The sequence below is a fragment of the Capricornis sumatraensis genome, chromosome 4, assembly GCF_032405125.1.
Source record: "Capricornis sumatraensis isolate serow.1 chromosome 4, serow.2, whole genome shotgun sequence".
Classification (NCBI taxonomy): Eukaryota; Metazoa; Chordata; class Mammalia; order Artiodactyla; family Bovidae; genus Capricornis; species Capricornis sumatraensis.
In genome coordinates, this window is record NC_091072.1 from 74905885 (window position 1) to 74926876 (window position 20992).

At 55.3% G+C, this 20992-nt stretch overlaps 1 protein-coding gene across 3 annotated transcripts in view; it reads left to right on the top strand.

Moving 5' to 3' along the window:
• Nucleotides 1-20992, top strand: part of FMNL3 (formin like 3) — a 52300-nt gene that overhangs the window by 26420 nt on the left and 4888 nt on the right. For 2 of the 3 annotated variants that reach the window (XM_068971677.1, XM_068971678.1), the window contains exons 2-17: nucleotides 4879-4962; nucleotides 6079-6159; nucleotides 6428-6504; nucleotides 9804-9887; nucleotides 12737-12889; nucleotides 14088-14196; nucleotides 14381-14457; nucleotides 14794-14887; nucleotides 16246-16320; nucleotides 17033-17143; nucleotides 17446-17595; nucleotides 18036-18137; nucleotides 19047-19326; nucleotides 19754-19822; nucleotides 19912-20036; nucleotides 20231-20433. In XM_068971677.1, coding sequence (XP_068827778.1) covers nucleotides 4879-4962; nucleotides 6079-6159; nucleotides 6428-6504; nucleotides 9804-9887; nucleotides 12737-12889; nucleotides 14088-14196; nucleotides 14381-14457; nucleotides 14794-14887; nucleotides 16246-16320; nucleotides 17033-17143; nucleotides 17446-17595; nucleotides 18036-18137; nucleotides 19047-19326; nucleotides 19754-19822; nucleotides 19912-20036; nucleotides 20231-20433 — 1874 coding nt within the window. The remainder of the gene's footprint in view (nucleotides 1-4878; nucleotides 4963-6078; nucleotides 6160-6427; nucleotides 6505-9803; nucleotides 9888-12736; nucleotides 12890-14087; nucleotides 14197-14380; nucleotides 14458-14793; nucleotides 14888-16245; nucleotides 16321-17032; nucleotides 17144-17445; nucleotides 17596-18035; nucleotides 18138-19046; nucleotides 19327-19753; nucleotides 19823-19911; nucleotides 20037-20230; nucleotides 20434-20992) is intronic. The other variant, XM_068971679.1, reaches the window with a different exon arrangement.

Below are 20992 nucleotides of genomic sequence, written 5' to 3' on the forward strand. Positions count from 1 at the left end.
CCACCAAGAGAGACACGTGGAGGGGAGGCCTGGCCACTACTAACCCTAGGTCCATTTGGCGGCTGGGTGTGGGCCTCTGTGCCCAGTGTTGCCTGCTTCTCCATTGACTTGGGGGCAGAGATGTTGGTTTGTGAGGGGCTCCTGGTGGGAATATGGTACTCCAGTTGCTCCTCCAGCAGTCTCCTGGACTCCCACACCTCGTACCTCCTCACCACCTCTCCTCTGCCATCCGTATGATGGACTGATCTGCAGATGCCCGTGAGGACTTGCTGGCAGCTGTGACCAGGGGCCAGGGCTCAATAGCATGTGGTGCCTGGGACAGTACCTCATTTCCCCTCTGGGGAGGATCTAGACTCAGCTTCCCAGGGCTCCCTGCCCCATGGGCTGAGCATGGCGACTGCGGCTACCACTCCAGGGAGAAGTGGCCAGCCGTAAGGGCCTCGGTGGGGAGGTGGTTCTGAGAGGGAAAACATTAAGAAAACCACCAACTCACATTCTATATTTGCTCAAAATGAACAGCCCCTGCCTGCCCTTCCTTAAGTCTCCAGAATCCCCTTTGCAGGGACATTTCGGCCATCTCTCTCTCTCTCTCCTCAGAGGAGCTATGCCATTTTAGCCTCTGATCCTGAAATTTATCATGACTGACTAGGACCAGTAGAGGCAGCTGGAATTTTGGGTGGTTCTATCTCTGTTTGTTGGGTTTTCCCCAGGCTTGGCCCAAGGAGACTGGCAGAGGACGGGTGAGTCCCAGCACAGGACCCACAGCTTTGAAGGAAACTCCAGCCCCACCGGCATTTCCCTTCCCCTGCGGTGGGAAGGAAGTGAGGAGGGGCTAACTGGCTGGGGGTGCAGGGCAGGAAAGGGAAAGGAACCTCTGTGACCAGAGCCAGCTCCCCCTCCTCTGCTTCTCTGGGGCCAACAGGGTCGTGTGGGGAGAAAGGAAGCCTCGCTGGGGGGACTGGGCCCTTGCTCCCATGGAAGGGGTTGGCCCCTGAGCAGGGTGCTCGGCCTGGCCTCAAACTGGCTGTAAACCAGAGCCGCCTTGCTGGAGAAGCATCAGATCCACCCCTTTCTGCTTCTTCCTGTTATAGGTTTTTATTTTAGACTTCTGGCTGGTTCCCTCTGATTTAGGAATCCGTCCCAGAGTTGCTTTGAGTCTGAGTTCCTCTTCTCCCGTCTCCCTGGAGTCTCCCCCTCCCTCCCCAGGACAGTGATGTTTTATTGCCTCCTAGTCTTAGCAGCGAAGGATCAAAGCAGGGGTGAGGGGTTGCTCTGTCCTCAGAGTGTTGAGAAGCAGAGCGGAAGGAGCAGGGACAGAGGCAGGAATAGAGGACAGCCAGGGAGAGGGCAGGTCCTTGGGGCGTCAGAGCATCGCTCAGGGTTTCTAGGAGGAGCGGGGAGGGAAGTGTGTTGAACACCCACAGTGTTCCAGACTTACTCGGACCTAAAGTATTTATCATTTAATCCTCATAAAACCCTGTGAAGTGGTGAGATTATCTCCGTTTTGTGAATGAGCTCTCTGAGGTTCTATGACTCTGAAGAGCTTCAAGTCGATCTGGAGCTCGCTGGTTCCACATCCAGTGTCCGCTGCTCCAAAACAGCCGAGTCTCCTTTCTCTTCAGCGAGGGGCTCTGAGAGGAGTTAGCAAGAACTCAGCCCGGCTTCTGCCTCAAGAGAGCCTGTGGTCTCAGTGGAGCCACAGCAGGAAAATGTCAAGGAAGCAACCTCTGACTGAAACCGGAAGGAAGGTTGGCAGGTTTGCTCCCTGGCTGTCCCCGGAACTCAGGAAGCTGCCCTTCCTCAGGACATTGAGGCCTGCTGGCCTGACACGCAGTATTTGCTGGAAGCAGGGGCCCCGATGCCATGCCCTGGCGGGGAGAGAACTGCCAAACCCTGGCCCTGCCCGTGATGGGTGGCTCCCACCCCCCACAGTCCATGGCTGACTTCTTGTGAGTCCTGGAGGCTGGGGAATTCCCCCACCCACTTCCTTCCCCATCACACTTCAGTTACAAAGGAGAGGAAACTACCCTCACTGCTCAGAAGCGTCACCCAGAGCTCTAGACGGCAGGACGTGGGCCTGTGGTCAGAGCTGCTTCACGCTCCTGCCCCTGGTTTCTGTTTGCTGGCATCCCTCTCTCCTGGACATCTCAAGTCTGGCCAGTTCCCCGAGGTTCCTCTTCCATGCTCTTAGGCTGGAGTTCCCAGAGGTGGTGACCCTGCTTCGTCTTTGAAGCCCCGGAGGACCAGACGTTTTCTCAGTGGTTCACCTGGTGGGGAAATGTGAGGCCCCAGTGGCTGAGGGAGGAAGTTGGTGTAGACGGGATGCGATGTCTGCCACAGCCCGACGAGCTCCTCCTCCCCCTCCCGAGTCGCGTGCTTCCAGGGGACACTACCGTTTTCTGCCTTCAGACAAGGGAGAGAGGCACAAGAGGACAGTGAAGCCACCTCAGGCGGTGCGCAGAGCCAGAACCAGGCCTGGTCCCACGGGCTCTGCGGGCTGCAGCCTGGCCCTGCTTAGGTGGGAGAACTTGCTCCAGGCCACCTTTGGTCTTCGGTCCCTGTTCTGTGGTGGCCTCCTGCTCCTGTCCTGCTGGCCACACAGACACGCTGAGATCGGCCCTTAGCAGGGAGGTCCCAGAGAGAACACCTGGGGTTCCATTTGCCTGTCCGGCCAGGCCTGCTCCATCGGCAGTGGGGCGGATTCGGTTAGCCCCTCTTCCCTGCGGAAGCTCAGGCAGACTCAGAGCGGGAGCAACCATGGGGAGAGGGGTGACGTGCTGGTCCCTTCCCCTTCTTTTCTTGTCTTCTGGGTTTCTAAATTCTTCCATTTCTAAACACTGAACAGAGATCCCAACTCCACTTCCTTTTTCGAGTCATAATGACCCTGTTTCCAGCCAGAAGCTTGGCCCAGAGCTCAGAACCAGAACCTGTTCGTTTTTTTTAAATTTATTTATCTTTGGCTGTGCTGGATGTTTGTTGCCGCTCAGGCTTTTCTCTAGTTGCATCGAGCAGGGGCTACTCCCTTGGTTCAGGGCACAGGCTTCACATTGTAGTGTCTTCTCTTGTTGCAAAGCACAGGCTATAGGGCACACAGTCTTCAGGAGTTGCAGCTCAGCCCCCAGGCTCTAGAGCACAGGCTCAGTAGTTGTGGTGCATGGGCTTGGCTGCTCCATAGCATATGGGATCTTCCCGGATCGGGGATCGTTGACCTGTATCTCCTCCATGGGCAGGCGGATTCTCTACCACTGAGCCACTGAGGAAGCCCCACAGATGGGACCTCTTCACCACAGGTTTACCGTCAACTTACTCTCCACTTGGTGTCTGTCATAGGGTTAGAGATTATTAGGGGTTGGCGATCATATGAATAATGGTACAGTCAGTCCTTTAGATGACCGTGTGTGTGTGTGTGTGTGTGTGTGTGTGTAAGTCGCTTCAGTCGTGTCCAACTCTTTGTGACTGTATGGACCGTAGCTCACCAGGCTCCAATGTCCTTGGGATTCTCCAGGCCAGAATATTGGAGTGGATTGCTGTGCCCTCCTCCAGGGGATCTTCCCGATCCAGGGATCAAACCCACGTCTTTTGTGTCTCCTGAATTGGCAGGCGTGTTCTTTACCACCAGCACCACCTGGAAAGTCCTTGAGCATACAACTGGCTTAATAGCGTGTGTGTAAATAAATAGATACATGTAACAGAAATAAATGATGTTTAAGGATTTTCTTTCAATTTCTTAGAAAACAGAGAGCCTACTCCCAGGATACTCTTGCTGTTTTTGGAATAACTCAGAGCTGGTATGACTCCTCAGGATCCCGGGCACATACAATTTGTGTCCCCAGGGACAAGGATATCAAGGGCCCAACAGAGATAAGCCAGGTGGTCGCGCTTTGTTTACCTGGAAATTAGAGCTGAGCTTGGAGCAGTAGGTAAGGGAGAGGAAGATGAGAGGAAGGCCTTTCTGTGACCTGCAGCCAAGGCAGCTAGACTGGTTAGAGGAGGGGCTTGGCTGGACCGGAGTGGGAGGGGAGGGGTAAGGAGGGGACAGAAGGGCTGCTAGTCTGGGTGTGGCTTGCCCCTGGATGCCTTGGCTTTCATTCACTTACGCCTGTGTTCCTGTATTCATTCAGCAGATGGTAGTGAACAAAATAAAATGACCCCTGGTCTGTCCTGTACTCTCAGCTAGAGTGTCTCAGTGAGGGGCTGGGACACTTCACTGTGTCTGAAATAATTGGGAGCTGTGTCATAAGTAATCAGCACAAATGATTAAAGTACTGAAATCTTGTAAACTGTTTCCTTAAAAACTTGAGCAGTTATCTTCATGTTGATGTTCTGCTCATTCTTGGTGTCCTGGAAGTGAAGGAAAGGGTTAGAGTTGCAGCATCTGCACAGGCTATGTATGGGTGGCTCAGGATTCACCCGGGGCGGGGGGGTGGTGGTACAAGAAGCCTGCCCAGCTTTCAGGCTGTGGGGGAAAATTGATTGATGTTGTCACTTTAGACTGGTGACTTTCAAACTTTTTTGACCTGTCCTATGTTAAGAAACACATCTTATATTGTGTGTGTGTTTCATTCATGAAACAAAAACTTTGTGAAACATTATTTATACTTCCTAATTGCAATCAATTCTGATACCTTAAATTCTTGTTCTATTTTAATCTGTTCATTCTCATTCAAAATAAAGTTACTCTTGACTGACTACACTGATTCCACAACCTGTGGTTTGGAAAATGCTGCTCAGCCAAACTGAACCAAACGTGAAGGGGAAACAGGAAGATGGTCGTGCCCCTCTGAGCCTTCCTATTCAGCCATGGAATGTCAGGTGAAACCTGAGGGTTCAGGCGTGAGGGAAGCCTGTCAGCCCTATTGACTCAGGTTCTCTCTGCAGAGCTCCATGAACCTGCCTCCCGACAAGGCACGGCTCCTGCGGCAGTACGACAACGAGAAGAAGTGGGACCTCATCTGTGACCAGGTACAGGGTTTGGGACCGGAAGTGAGGCTGGGCACAGTGGCAGGGCCTTGGGCATTAACCGCAGCCCTGAGGTCCCTTGAGGAACCCTGGCCTGGTCTTGGCCTCAGCCCATGCTTATTTCCTCTTCTAAAAGCACTTTCCTAACAGACACAACTCATGCGAAGAGTTGACTCATTGGAAAAGACTCTGATGCTGGGAGGGACTGGGGGAGAAGGGGACGACAGAGGATGAGATAGCTGGATGGCATCACTGACTCGATGGACGCGAGTCTGAGTGAACTCCGAGAGTTGGTGATGGACAGGGAGGCCTGGTGTGCTGCGATTCATGGGGTCGCAAAGAGTCGGACATGACTGAGCGACTGAACTGAACTGAACAGACACAGGCTGATAGCCCAAGTTCCCTTCGAGCTCCCACAGAGCACTGTCTTGATTTCTTCCCAGTGAGGTTTGTTGAGCTGTGAGGTCTGCTGTGGAGGAGTTTGGTGGTTTCCCCAGCAGAGCTTGTTTCTGCCTTTCCAACCAGGGCGAGGTCTGTGCCTGGCTGAAGAATCCAAAGTGCCATTTGTCTATCACTCTGCTCCAGACCTGGTGAATAGCAGCCTTTTCCCCATTACTTACAGGCCGCTAGGAATGAGAAGCCCCGGTCCTCTAGTCTTCTTCCCAAATCTCAGAATGTGAGGATTGGAAGCTCTTTCTGCATGAAAGTGTTTAGAGCCAGAAGAGAAAAGAGAGATTTTTCAGTTAGCTTAGAATCAAGAACTCACACCTGTGGCCTTGCTTTTTTCCCCTCTGTACATTTGAAGATGACAGATCATGAGTTTTTGAACTCAGGCCTGGCTGCAAGCAACCTCTTAATTTTTAACACAGAAAATTACTTTAGACTCAGGGTTACTGGGTCTACTCAGTAACTCAAAATTACTCATCGAAGGAGGAGAAGATGGCAGCAGAGAAGTACCTGAGGATAAGTCATGGAGGGGAACTTACGGTGTGGGGGATGTTAAGGGCCAGGTGACAGCTTAAGGAGTCCCCTCACATCAGACACTGTGGGCGCCCTGCTTCCTCAGCACTCTTCTCAGAAGCCTGAGTGTCTGCGTGCACACGCGTGTTTCCCTCACAGGAACGATTCCAGGTGAAGAATCCTCCCCACACGTACATCCAGAAACTCCAGAGCTTCTTGGACCCCAGCGTAACTCGGAAGGTGAGGTGCGAAGCAGGTAGCCCCATCTTGCTGTCCTTTGCAGTCCTGTGGGGTTTAGGGGCAAGCCCTGTGGCGTGGGTCAGGACTGTTCTGAGCAGCAGGAGCTGGGCTTCTGTGTTCTGGGCTGTGGGGGAGTGGCTGGCTGGAAGCAGATGGAAGGACCATCACCACCCTCTTGGGTGCCTTCCCTTTCCTTTTCTGCCCCTTTTGCTTGTATTGTAAAGTTGACTTGGGGGCCCCCATCAGTGACAGAATCCTACATTCACAGAAATTCAGGAGGAGAGTGCAGGAGTCAACCAAAGTACTGAGAGAGCTGGAGATCTCACTGCGAACCAACCACATTGGGTGAGTCCACCCTTGACCGTCACAGCCTTTCCACCTGGCCGCTTAGGACCCGGCATCCACTGAGGAGAGTTTGCCTGTTTATCTCCTTGCTGTGGGGCAGAGCTGCCTCTTGAATGCTTTTTGGTTCCCCAGAGGGCTTCAGACTGTTCCTTTTCTGGCCTTTCTCCCCCTCAGCTCTGCCAACTGCTGACTGGATGCTGCTGGCAAGTCTGGGGCCTCTCCTGGGGTCCTCAGTCTGTGGCTTTGAGTGGAAGACATTCCCACAGCAGCTGAGACTGGAGTCTGCCTGTGGCCTGGGGCTGGGCCAAGGGAGGCCCAGAGAAGGCTGGGAATGGGGGAATGTATTGCATTGGGTTGCTGAGACCTGGTTTGTGGACTGTTTGGTGCCCAGAAGACTATTTGCTTGATTATAAGACAGTTTTAGTTCATGAGCAGAATCAGCTTCCTGAAACATCAGGGAAGATCTGAAGCAGGTGGACCAGATGCTGAGTGTCTTCTGTAATCCCAGACCCAGGTCCTGTCAACCTGTTGCCGGGGCCCCTAGAAACTACATGAGTCTTTTTTTTTTTTTCCCCGGAGGAGTGGGGAACCAGGACCTGCTGAGCAGGCACAGGTCTAATGTGTGAGATACAGGGAAAGTGCTACAGTCTTGGATTCGTAAAACTGTAACCAGCCAGGGTAAATATAGTGAAAGTGAGAGGATGAGAGAGAGAGCAAGCGTGTGTGTGTGTGTGTGTGTGTGTGTGTGTGTGTGTGTGTGTGTGTACACAAAGGACAGTGAGGGACACCTCACTGTGACAGAGAGCTGCAGGCAGTACTACAGATCTGGCCTGCTCATTGAGAGCTCACAGGAATGAGAAGTCTAGCCTGGGGTGGAGGCGGGGGTTGCTGGGCAGGTTCCAGCCCCAGAAGCAGGAGTAGAAAGAGCCAAATGACATCATCTGCCTTCCCCTCCCTCCCCGCCTGGGCTTCTAGTGCAGGCTACCTGAATGCAGTCAGCTGCCTCCTGCAGTCATGGGAGAGAACAGGAAAGGGACCATTGCTGGCACAGTCGCTGTGCTTGGTGGTCAGAGCTGGCTTTCACACCTCATCCATGAAGCATGAGCCACACATTGAGAACCGACCAGCTAGGAAATGTGTAACTCAGCCTTCACCTTTATTTGGTGAAGCTCAAGGAAGGAAAAACTGCAGTGGCTCATCAGCTGCCCCACGTGTGAGAGCACGACACAGATGACAGCTCCAAGCTCCACCCTGCATTCATCCGGAGGGCCTTTACCCCTCCCTGCTTCCTTCTCCCTCACGTCCTCCTCACCGAGTCCTGCTGCGTGAGGAGGGGGCTCTGCTCTTCCCCCGAGAGGGCTGTGGAGCAGTGTGGGACGGTCCCCCCAGCCTTCCGCCTCTACCTGCTGCCGTCCCCTCTGGCCATCGGCCAGGCTCTGAGGCCAGAGCAGCATGGTTCCCAGGCCCAGGCCTCTCAGCAGCTGGCACACAAGCTAGAGATCCCAACCGGGTCCTTGGTTCCCAGGAGCAGCTCAGCATCTGGCATTTGAGGAGCTCCTGTCATTTGAACTGTGCTCCCCTGGTGGAGTTACGTGGGAAGGCCAGGACGCTTCCTGGATTTCTGGGCAGGAAGAGTGTGTCAGGCTGTCAGGCAGGGCTGTGGGAGCTCCAGGGCGGTGGGAGCCCAGGGCAAGGTAGCAAGAGGGTGATCCTTCCTCCGAAGCAGCCTGATCCGCCCCAGGCCCTTGGAAGATGGGGACTCGGGCCTGGAGCGGGACAGGCTGGAAAGCAGGGTTCCAGAGCTACCCCAGCTCCTCCTCCCCCTGGTTTGTGTTGGTTTCACGGCCTTGCTGAGGTGCCCTTTGACATCTCCTCAAAGTGTCAAGATCCCGAAAATAGCAGTGGAGACTCAGACAGGAAATGAGAAGGGGGCGGGGAGCTGGAGAGCAGACAGACAGGAAACGGGAGGCCTGTCGGCCCCCAGAGAGGAAGCTAACTTCAGGCAGCTCCGGTGTCAGCCAGCCTCCTCCGCCAGAGCTTGCTGCCAGATCTCTGCCGGGCCTGGCGCTTCGGCCCGGCCTCTCTCTGCAGCCCGGGTGTGGCCATCCAACATGGCGCTGGTATCCCAGCTGTGGGGGAGAAGCGGCCTTGGGGGGCTGTTCGGCACAGCTGGCCTAGAAAGAACCCCAGACTCTCAGAGTGAAGAGGGCACAGGAGAGTCAGGGTTTCACCTGGAGAGTTTTCTTTCTCTTGGGGTCCTGTGTGTCTACAGGATAGGAGTGAACCTGTCCTGTAACAATCCTGGGACTTGCTCCTGACTTTCCTTCCAGGGATGTCTCAGTTCGAAAGGCTTGAAGGCAGAAGGGTAGAAGTACCCCGGTCTGTTGTCTGTCTTCCTGCCTCCCAGGTTCAGTCCCTTAGAGGTCACAGCTGTTCCAGAGTTACTTGAGTTCCTGACTGTTCCCCCATCTTTCTCCTGTTCTGCCAGTCTCACCCGAGACCACACACGGAAAGCCCACGTATCCCTCTGTTCACTGCTTCCCAAAATACCTTTCCTTGAACTTGGTGGAGAGCCCTTTGGCCCGGATGCCTCTTTTTCCAGAGCTCTCTTTGCCCCTCCCTGCCTGTCTTTTAACTGAGACTTCGGTTAAGTTGGGGTGCTCAGTTGTGTCCAACTCTTTGTGACCCCATGGACTGTAGCCTGCCAGGCTCCTCTGTCGTGGAGATTTCCCGGGCAAGAATGCTGGGGTGGGTTGTCATTTCCTTCTCCAGGGGACCTTCCTGACCCAGGGATCAAACCCACATCTCCTGTGTCTCCTGCACTGCAGGCGAGTTCTTTACCTGCTGTGGCACCAGTCAATTTGGGGACCTGCTGGCTTCTGTCAGGCTCAGCTCTGTCCGAGGACTGCAGTAAATGCTCTGTGTAACCCTCAGTTCTTCCCACAAATGTGGCATCAGGAAGGTGTGCCCAGCCTCGTGTTCGACACCAGGAACCCAGGAGATGATGGAGTGGGGGCCCTGGCTCTTGAGGAGGGGCTCCCGAAGGCTGGTCGGGCTGACATGGTACTGGGAGGTCTGCATCTCTCCCCATCTGTGGCTCCCCTGCCTGGGGGAGGTCCAGCCAGGTGACATGGCCGTGGCTGGGTCAGCCACAGGCTTTGATCTTCAGAATTCTCCCAGCCTGGTGCTGAGCTCCAGAGGATCCAAGAGGGGATGTTGTTTCACAGAGGCACCTTTTGCTGTCCCCTCTCAACCCACTTTATTAGCAGACTCCTCCACTCCCTTTCCTTTATCTGCAGGTGGGTGCGGGAGTTTCTGAATGACGAAAACAAAGGCTTGGACGTGTTGGTGGATTACCTATCCTTTGCCCAGTGTTCTGTCATGTGAGTACCACCTGGGACCAGGGCAGGGGGACCAGTGAGGTAGGACACGGCCCCATTCTGCTTTGACTGGAACTGCCAGTAGTGAAGGTGGAATGGGAACCCCAGGCAACAGTGTGGGCACGGGCAGGTGGCCACGGGGCTGTCTGATGTCAGTGAAGAGTGCCAGGTGCCGGGAGCAGAAGGCAAGTTGTGGAAGGGCAGCTCAGGACCCTAACCCAGAAGACCCAGACTCCATGCTGGGAGCTGCCCAAGGAGGTGTCCTGGCTTTTGGGAGAGAGGACCCCCGCAGGGTTCATTTACTTTGGGAGAGTTAGGTCTTCGCAAAGCCACTTAGGTCTCCAGCTGTGAGGGGGTTTCTCCGTGTCACCCCAGAAGCAGTGAGCATGACCTTTGACAGACTGAAAATGAAGCATTCAGGAGCCTTTTTCAAGCAGGCAGGGGTTTGGAGGCAGCTGGAAGTGAGTTAACACAGAGGAAAAGGCAACGTGGGCTGGGGTGGGGAGTGGAAGGAATGAGGGCTTTCAAGGCAAAGCCTGGCGTGGGTCTCTTCAGTCCTTTACCATCTGCGTGACCTCTGGAAAGATTGTTGAGGTCCTCTTACGTGAGAGGGGATCCATGTTCCAGGGTTGCTGTAAGCCTTAGGTGATATTGTGTGTAAAGCAGTCTGTGGTATTTGGAACATAGACTGCACTGTGGTAGCCACTGTTTATTTGTTAATTGTTGTTATTTAAGGTGGTGTTCTCTGGAGAAGGAAATGGCAATCCACTCCAGTACTCTTGCCTGGAAAACCCCATGGACGGAGGAGCCTGGTAGGCTACCATCTACAGGGTCGCAAAGAGTCGGACATGACTGAGCGACTTCACTTTCACTTTCCCTACCATAATTACCTAAATGTATGGAAAGAGGGATTATGTTGATCATTCACAGCGTGACCAACACATGCAGACCTGTACCCAAGACTTACCAGAGCCCTCGGGTGACCATCATCCCAGTTTACCCATGACTTTCCCCAGTGTAAGCGCTGAAAGTCCCTCATCCTGGGGAACTCCTCAGTCCAGGGACTCCACCCCAGTCATGACTTTCACTTTTCTTGCTGCCCTCCTTGCCCTGGGCCATTCTCCTTCCTCAGCAGGTTTTTCCCCTCACCTCCTTAAGAGTTCGGAACTATTGCCCCTCCTGGGTTTGGCCTTAGTCATTTTTACCAGGTCATCCTGTTAAAACCAAGAGTGACCCACTCCCCCTTCCCATCCGGGCAGAAGTCAAGCCTCATCATCCTTCTATCCCTTAAAAAAAAAAAAAAAAAAAAAAACTTACTCTTTTTATAGAAAGAAATGAAAAATATTTGCTGAAGCGATTTAAAAAAAATAATTCAGAGCTTTTATAGTAAAAGATGTAGATCATTTTTCCAAATAAGCCTATCTTGTTTGGAAAGCAAATAAATTCCAGCTGCTTGAAACCAAAATACCCTGGAACCGTAGTATTGTAGTGTCCATGGCAGTACCTTTGACTGTGTTTTTAAAAGAAAGACTCAGGGCAGGCAGAGGGTAGGTAAGAGTGTGTGTTTTGGGAAGGGTTGAGAGGAGACGAGTGAAGCCAAATAGAGTTTGAGTCAAGGCACTTATTTGTACACTGAACGTCCCAGAGTGCGGTTGGAGTGGGGAATACTATTTTCAATGGAGGGAGGGCACTGGCAAGTGGTTTCCCTGTCCTGGAGACTCCTCCGAGGTCCGCTTGAAAGCCCCGTCAAACATCTGACCGTCAGGATCCTGCAGTCTGCTCCTCCTTTCTTGGAAACATTCAGGCATCTGCAGATACTGCTTCCTATTTCAGAGAGCCTTGGCCTCTGTGACTTTGACCCTGGCGCTGTGCATATTTAAGGAGCCTGTTGGAAATGCTCGGTCTGTCCTGGGTGACCCTCTTCAGGGAAGAGGACAGGAAAGGGGAGTGGGGCTTGTTTCTCAGAGGGGGAGATCCAATGAGGGGACCTGCAAGGGAGAACGCCCTGTGGGTTCATCATCTTGAGCTGTCCTCTTAGCTCTGGCCACACTCCCAAACTGCTGATTGCAGAAGACAGCTGGTCCGAGAAGCAAAAAGTGACAAAGAAGCCGTCCCAACTCTCGTAGGGACTAAGGACCCCAGTTCACACCTCTGCCCTCCCCCAAGGGAACCTGCAGCGCGAGGAGCCTCTGAGCCAGGAAAACCTAGAAACCTCTAGAATCATGGAGATCCCAGTCATCGAAACTCAGTGCTGGGATGGGACTGTGGAGTTCCTCCTGAACATGGAGGCCTGTCCCTCTCTGGCTTCACCAGGACCCCCAACCCCCTCCACTCAGACCTGCCTCATGAACATAATCCAGAACCACCCAGGCGCCCTCAGGGCATTGAGAGGGCTCTCCAGCAGCTGCTGTTGGCCGCCTAGTAGTACATGCAGTTGCCCATTTCCCCACCGCTGCTCTTCGGGCTGTCAAGGGGACCCACGGCTTCTCTGAGATGTCCTGTCTATGGCTGGAGGTGCAGAAAGACTACCAGCCCCCCGAGTCCCTTCAGGCCCATGGGAGGTGACTCCTGGAGTTGCTTGGCCAGTGGGGAGCAGCAGCTGGCCTCCCAGAATCCCCATCTCCTCAGATGCCCCTCCTGGGCATGGCCCATACCGCCTCTGCCCTGCTCAGCACACCTGTGCCAGGGGCTCTCCCAGCCAGGGCTGGGTCTCTGCTGCCCGGTTCCGCTTTTTCTTCTGGCTGCCCTTGCTTCTCGTGGCCCTCAAGGTCTAACGGGCAGGGGTGGGCCCGCCAGGGGCTTGGCACTGAATTTCTCCTGTGTGCGTGCATGTGTGTCCTTTCCTGCTCCAGGTTTGACTTTGAGGCTCTGGAGAGTGGTGACGATGGTGCGTTTGACAAGCTCCGGTCCTGGAGCAGGTCTATCGAGGACCTGCAGCCACCCAGCGCCCTGTCAGCCCCCTTCACCAACAGCCTCGCTCGCTCTGCGCGCCAGTCTGTGCTCCGGTATGTGTGCTCTCGCTCTGCCCGCCTGCCTCCCACCCTCGCCCCCATCCGTGCAGGTCCTGGGTGACGGCGGTGAGTGCTCACGCGCCTCCCTTCACTCTTGCTTCCAGGCTCAGCTCTCTTGCCCTCTGCCTGCCAGTCTGTCTCTGGTCTGTCCTCTCTGTCCCTTGACTCTGCCCAGCGACCTGTCCTGGGTAAGTACATCCCCCTCGGCTGTGCCCACCCCCTCTGGGGTTGCAGCCCTCCCCTCTCATCTCCCCCTCTCTGGGGGCCCCTCCGTTCCTCACTCTCACTCTGCTGTTCCTCCAGGCCCCCGGGCAGGGCTTGTCCTCATCCAGCTCGTTGGTCTTCACCGGCTGGTCCAGCACCTGCCTTCATGTGTGTTTCCCTCTGCTCCATCAGCTGCCCGGAGACCAGCCCCTACCAGCCTGCTGCTGCTCACCTTTCCCTCACTTCTTCCTTTAGGCCTTTTTTCCTCCAAGGCTGCAGTGTGTGCGTTGGTCTGCAGTAGCTGAAGAGCTGTCCTGCCCGGACGCAGGTGGATGGACTGGATGATTTCTCAGAGCCCCTTCACAGAGGGAGGCTTCCCTTTGGGCCCTGCGGCCCTTTGCATGATTTCTCTCAGCCATGCTTTTCTCCTTGTCTCCGTTGGGTCTTGCCCCTGACCCTGCTCGTCGTTCTAGTCATGCATGACCAGATACCATTTGTGCTTCCTTTTTTTCCCATGAAACATCACTGGGGGCAAAGTCAGAGGTAGCCCCAGCCCTCTTGTAGCCTCTGGGGTCTGCTCTGTCTTTTCTAGGACCTAGAAATGGGGTAGGAGCCAAGATGCCCCGGCCCCAGGGCACGTGTAGAAGATGCAGTGACTGGGAGGAGGAGGAAGGAGGGCTCAGATGGATGTCTCCTGGGCCCATCCTGAGGTCTAGGAAGGCCTGCACACCTCCTGTTGTGTTTGGAGGAGCTCTGGGCTTAGGCTGGTTTGGGCACTGGTTTTAAGGCTGGGGTCCTGGAGATTTACTGACAAAGACCTGCTCCAGGGAGGTGAAAACAGTGGAGCACCTGCCCCCTGCACCTTCTCTCTCGGGGCTGTTGGTGCAAGGGCCTCCATCCCCCTTTCCTCCTGCTGCTGAGGGGCAGCCTGCTGTCTGGGTGAGGCTGCATGCCCCCGACCCTTCACCAGAAGCCCCCTCTCCCCCAGGTACAGCACTCTCCCTGGGCGCAGGGCCCTGAAGAACTCCCGCCTGGTGAGCCAGAAGGATGATGTCCACGTGTGTATCCTTTGTCTCAGAGCCATCATGAACTACCAGGTAAGGCAACAGCACTGGCCACGGGCGTTCTGCCCCTTCTACCTGGTCTCCCAACCAGGAGAGCTAGGAAGGCACCGGCTTGTAAAGGATGAGTCTGCGGGTGGGGCCACCTTGAGGCAGCTGCAGCTGGGGCCTGCCTTCCCCTCATCACCGTCTCCCCTCCTGTCCTCTCTCCTTGCTGCAGTATGGATTCAACCTGGTCATGTCCCACCCTCACGCTGTCAATGAGATTGCGCTCAGTCTCAACAACAAGAATCCAAGGTGAGTTCCTTTCCTCCCCTCTCTGCCCAGGGCTCTGGAGATCGGGGCTCCACTTGTCCCTGTCTGGAAGTCCTGCCTGGTCTCGGGCCCCGTGGCCTAGGTCAGTGCCTCAATTCGGCCCCCTCCCCTCTGCTGGCGGAGGAGTGCTCTGCTTCCCTCACAGCTTAGGGAGGGGAGCCAGCTTGTCTCCCCTGCCTTCTCTCCCAAGCCCACACCTTCTCCTTCACCACAGAGGCTGTCTTTGTTCTCTCGAAAGGACTCACACAGGTGTGTAAGTGAACTGTGTCATGGCCAGGGCAGGGGCGAGGGTGTTCATTTTTATTTTCCACCCCTTAGGACCAAAGCCCTTGTCTTAGAGCTCCTGGCAGCTGTGTGTTTGGTACGAGGAGGTCACGAAATCATTCTCGCTGCCTTTGACAATTTCAAAGAGGTCAGTGCCCTACATTCATGTGTGTGTGTGCGCGTGTGTGTGTTTGGTGGGGAGGATATGGGAGCAAGGTAGGTAAGCACCCATTCCTGTGATCTCACACGTCCTGGGGATTTTAACAGCCCAGTGCTTTTAGCTAGGTGGTCTGCCCCCTGCTTTTTTAAACCCAAAGCCAGTCTTCAGTCTTACTAGATCTTATGTTGGGGATGCCCCTGATTGGCCAGCAAAGGATGCCCTCATTGAGGGCTACAGTCGCACAGTCCTAAACCACTGTGCAGAATACCTGAGTTCAGTCCAGTCGCTCAGTCGTGTCCGACTCTTTGCGACTCCATGAATCGCAGCACGCCAGGCCTCCCTGTCCATCACCAACTCCTGGAATTCACTCAGACTCACGTCCATCAAGTCAGTGATGCCATCCAGCCATCTCATCCTCGGTCGTCCCTTTTGCTCCTGTCCCCAATCCCTCCCAGCATCAAAGTCTTTTCCAATGAGTCAACCCTTCGCATGAGGTGGCCAAAGTACTGGAGCTTCAGCTTTAGCATCATTCCTTCCAAAGAAATCCCAGGGTTGATCTCCTTCAGAATACCTGAAGAGCCTGGTAATGGTTGGACCCCTGTGAAGCCTGGTGATCTGTGCTTTAACAGGCACCCTGGGTGGTTCAGAGGCGGTGAACACACTGGTCGTACCCAAGGCAGTTATACTTGTTGTGGGAGGAGAAGCAGGGGTTCTCCTGGGGGGGCTGTTGTTGGTGAAGGGAGAGGGACCTCCTACTTGGAATTCCCCAGCCCCAGGGCCTGGCTCTGAAACCCCCATCTGCTTGAACATAGGATTCCTCGACATCCAGCCACAGCTGCTGGTCCCACCCCTTCCTCCTCTTTGGACCTCTTCCCTAGCATCCATTGTTCAAGCCAGGAAGTGGCTCTTCCTCCTTGAAGCCAGAGGCTCAGCGGAGTCTCTGGACCCCTCTCAGCTCTGGGGCTTTCCTGCGCCCCAGCCTCTCTCCTGCATCCCTGCTAGGACCTCAGCGTCCTGCCTCAGCCTTGGCCTCCACCCGTCTTCCACCCCACTCCTTTCAATAACTCAGCACCCCAGACCCCTTTGTTTCTTCTTGGCCTACCCTCAGGGGCACCTAGAGCCCAGACTAAGGTCACACCTTTACTGAGCCCCTTCTGAGGCCCAGAGCAGATGTCAGGTCCCAGGCTTTCTTATGTCATGTCCCAAGTGGCCAGTTACATGAAGAGTTGTGGTTATACTTGGTCAGAACCAGTCCCTTTGCCGAATGTTCCTAGGAACCAGGGCTCGGGGAGTGCTAGGGTTCTGCAGGGGACAGATCCTGTCACTGAGAAAGTCTGTTTGTTCAGGTGTGCAAGGAGCTGCACCGCTTTGAGAAGCTGATGGAATATTTCCGGAATGAGGACAGCAACATCGACTTCATGGTGAGGAGCTGGGCTGGGTCAGGAGCTTGCCCAGCAGGGCCACCTACTCCTTGAGAACTGGGCCAGGCCGACAGTGCGCGTTGGTGTTCTGTGTAGAAGCGCAAGTGGTTCTCTACTCAGTAACCGCTGCTTGTCCACTCACCCCAGAGGAAACTCCAGGACAAGGTCATCTTCCTGTCTTGGGTCTGGTTCCTTTCCCCCTTTTTGTGGCCTTACGGTCCCTGATTTGGATCCTTCCTGAGCTGCTTTCCCTTCCCCCAGCGTTTCCTCTGGCTTCACTTTTCCTCAGTCGAAGGTGTTCAGCTAGTAGGGGGGTCTCAAGAAATACCTGATGAGGGGCTTCCCTGGTGATCCAATGGTTAAGATTCTGCACTTCCGCTGCAGGGGGCGCGGGTTCAATCGGGAAGCTAAGATCCCACATGCCAGGTGATGTGGCCAAAAAATAAAAATAGAAGGAACTTAAAAAAAACAAACCTGCTGATGTGCAAAGGAAATCCGAGCACGAATCTTCATTTATACTCATTTCTCATATAATTTGTCTTCATACACTGAATATTGTTTGACTTAAGTTAAAATACTGTTATTGCTATTGTTCCTCAAAGACTTACCTATTTACTCACTCCTTTTGATCATCCCCCTGATGATGCTGGTTCTGCAGCCGCCTACCATCTCTGTCTCAGCTCTCTGACCCTCTGGGCTGCTCCTCCCCCAGGTGGCCTGCATGCAGTTTATCAACATCGTGGTGCACTCAGTGGAAGACATGAACTTCCGGGTCCATCTGCAGTATGAGTTCACAAAGCTGGGGCTGGAGGAGTTCCTGCAGGTGAGCTGGGCCGGAGTCCTCACAGTGGGAGGCACTTCAGGACAGTTCAGGACAGAGGACCAGCTTAGCTGTGTCACAGCAGGTGTTTCTTTTCTAAGAGCCTAGTCATGGATGCTCCTGGCACCCCACCTGCCTTCTGTGGCCTGGGGTTCAGGCCTTCCCGCAGAGGGCTCAAGTCAGTCAGCTCCAGGGCCAAGAATCGGACACTGCTGCAGGAGGAACTCCCCGGCTCCCAGCTCTGGGAAGGGGTCGTGGAGGGGATGAGGAGGCTCCCCCCACTGCTACTGTCTGCTCTTCCCCAGAAGTCACGGCACACAGAGAGCGAGAAGCTGCAGGTGCAGATCCAGGCGTACCTGGACAACGTGTTCGACGTGGGGGGTTTGTTGGAGGATGCCGAGACCAAGAATGTGGCCCTGGAGAAGGTGGAAGAGCTGGAGGAGCATGTGTCCCATGTACGTCGTCCTCCGTTGCTGCCAGGACCACTGTTGAGGGTGGGGAGGGAATGGGGATGTGTGAGTCCCAGGAATCCCCAGCCGACCTGCTTATCTCCCAGCTGAGCCCCTGGGAAGCCTCAGAACCCAGCAGGGCCCTCCGGCGCGTGATTCGGCTGAGGCACGGGGCCATCCGTGGTGGAGTGAACACGCCACTAGTGCCCTCTGGACTGGATGTGAGGTGGCCTTGGGCTCCAGAGTTGGGTGTAGCCATTCGCCTAGTACTGTTTCCCGCGGCCTCAGATCCCAGGCCCACAGGAGTCCGTAGGGAAGCCACTGGGCCAAGCTGCCTTTGGAGCCCTGGGTGGAGGGGTCGGACTCGGGTGGGTCACTCGAGCTTAGGCTCCGCTGAGTGGCAGGCTTTAGGACTGGCCCCCAGACCTGCCCTTCTCATCCTGCAGCTCACAGAGAAGCTTCTGGACCTAGAGAATGAAAACATGATGCGTGTGGCGGAGCTAGAGAAGCAGCTGCTGCAGCGGGAGAAGGAACTGGAGAGCGTCAAGGTACCAGGTTACCTAGGGAAGGGGCCCCTGGGCGCTGGGGCCAGGGGATCTTGCTTTCCATCCTTGAGTCGTGTCAGGTCCTCAAGAATCCAGATCTTGATTCACCCTTGGAGCATTCCACTGAGGGTGGGCTGATGATTTCATCCCAGGATCTAGCTGGAGACGGGAGCTGGAGCCAGAGTGGGCCAGATGCACACACAGAAAGGTGGAGACCCCTCTGGAGTCCCCGCCTCCTCCTCCAGCCCGTCCCCTTGCTTCTCCCTCGCCGGCACCTCCACATGCTTCCCCAGCCCTCCTTGGGGCTGTTTGTTAGGGTTTCCACCAGGCATCCCATACTAGAGGGCAATGTCTTCTCATATTTCAGTGTCTTCTCTGTCCCTCATTGAACTTTTGTAGTTAAAATCATGCCCCAACCTACCTGTTCTCCCACAGGAATACAGTTTTGCCAGCTCTGTTGAGCCCAGCACATATCCGCCAAGCCCCTGCTAAGAGTCTTAAGTGCTCTGTCGGGAGTATGGAGGACACAGAGGTGGCTAAGGCAGGGCCTTGTCCATAGGGGGCTTCCAGTTGAGCAGTTGTACAAACCAGATGGAACGAGAGCAGGCCTGAGGCACCAAGGGCTGAGAGCAGCCATAGCAGGCTGCTGGTGGGTCAGTGAGCATCCATAAGGCAGCCTTCTACCCAGGTCTTGAGGGACCAGGGAAACTGGACTGGAGCACTGCAGGGTGCCGGCCAGGTGGTCGACTCTTCCACTCGCCTCTTGTTATGTTGCATCCCAGCTTCCCCCAGTCCCCACCTGGGTTTCTGCTGCTCTGCCTCTGAGCACCCTCCTGGAGACCCCGGTGTAGGAAGCCTCCCTCCCAGGGGCCTTCAGGTGCTCTTTTCCTAATAGTACCCTCTGCCCAATAGGAGACCTATGAGAACACGAGCCACCAGGTACACACCCTGCGGCGGCTCATTAAAGAGAAAGAGGAGGCCTTCCAGCGCCGATGCCACTTGGAGCCCAGTGCCCGGGGCCTGGAGTCCGTGGGCAGCGAGGCTCTGGCCCGGGTGGGCTCTGCAGAGCTGAATGAGGGCATGCCCCACTCTGACCTGGACCTCCTCGCTCTGGCCCCACCCCCTGAGGAGGCCCTGCCTCTGCCTCCACCGCCAGCTCCTCCCTTGCCCCCGCCTCCTCCCCCGTTACCAGGTAAGCAGAACCCTTACCTGGTAAAAGCCAAGAGGTACAGCCTTATTGTGGGGCCGTAGGGGATGTGTTTGGAAGGATGTAAAGTCAGATGGGAGGGGCTGAGGGAGGGTTGGAATCTGAGGGATGCTCAGGTTACTAGGGAAGGGATTCTAAGAGCAGGTGTGGATCTGTTTTAAGGAGCGTAAAGATGCTGCTACTGATTCCTCTGAAGACATTCAAGGAGAGGGCTTAGACTAAAGCAGGAAAGCGTAGGTCAGAGACCAGCACCACCACCCCCGGGACCCCTGGGAGTCAGAGTTAGAACCCCTGGGAGCCGCTTGGGCAGGGAGTTCATGAAGCCTGCTCCCCTGAAAGTCTTTAAGGACACGTAGGTGAGCAGAGGGGTCTCTTGGCCCTTGAGTTACTGTGCCATTCCTTTTTCCCCCAGACAAGTGTCCCCCGGCCCCACCTCTCCCTGGCGCTGCCCCCTCTGTGGTGTTGACAGTAGGCCTGTCAGGTGAGTGTCCCGAGGGCTCTGGGCAGAGCTAGTGGGACTGAGGGAGTGTGTCCTTGGCTCCTGTCTCACTGATCCTCCTTCTAAATTAGCCATTCGCATTAAGAAACCTATCAAGACCAAGTTCCGGCTGCCCGTCTTCAACTGGACAGCCCTAAAACCCAACCAGATCAGCGGCACTGTCTTTAGCGAACTTGATGATGAGAAGATCTTGGAGGTAGCAGGGCCCGGGGCCCTGAGGGATGGGGTTGGGGGCTAGGGACTAGGTTGTCCTTCAGGCTAGATCTCCTGGCCTTGCAGGAGCCCCCAGGCTCACCCTTGGGGCACCAGAGCTGAGCCAGTGCTGGTGTGCTGCCAGGGGCCCTCCTGAGGGTGAGACCACAGCACTTTCCCTCTTGTGACTCCTGCCAGGACCTGGACCTGGACAAGTTTGAAGAACTGTTCAAGACAAAGGCCCAGGGCCCTGCCCTCGATCTCATCTGCTCCAAGAACAAGACAGCACAAAAGGCTGCCAGCAAGGTGACCCTGTTGGAAGCCAATCGTGCCAAGAACCTGGCCATCACCCTACGGAAGGCTGGCCGCTCAGCTGAGGAGATCTGCAGGGCCATCCACACGTGAGGCTCCCACTGAACTTTCCCTGGCCCCCTGCTGTTGGTAACCCACTTAGGATCTCCACCTGGGACCCCAGCCTTCCCTGGATTCCAGGGTATCGACAGAACTCCCTCAGTCATCCAGTGGCTTGGCCGGAACTTACTGCATCTGTGCTGTGTGCCAGACACTGTATGAGGTGCAGGGGAGTCAACCCAGACCTTCCCTCAGGGAGCTCGCAGTCCAGTAGGAACAGTCCAGTAACACTGGGTGGTAGCCACCAAGATGATGGAGGTACAGGAGGCTTTGGGAGAACAGCGAGGGCCAGGTAACTGAGCTTGGTGATCAGGAAAGGCTTCCTAGAGGCGGCGATGTCTCACTTGCGACCTGAAGGATGTATATGTATATGAAGTGTAGGTTGGGGCCTGGAGGGGGAGGCATGGCGCCCTGGATACTGAAAATTGACTCTGGCTTTAGTGGAAGGAGGGGAGCCAAAGAGACAGAGCAGAGAGGCGAGCAAAAGTCTTGCAGGCTGGGCCTCCCAAGCCACATCTGGGAGCTAAAACTTCTTAGCTGCAGAGGGAA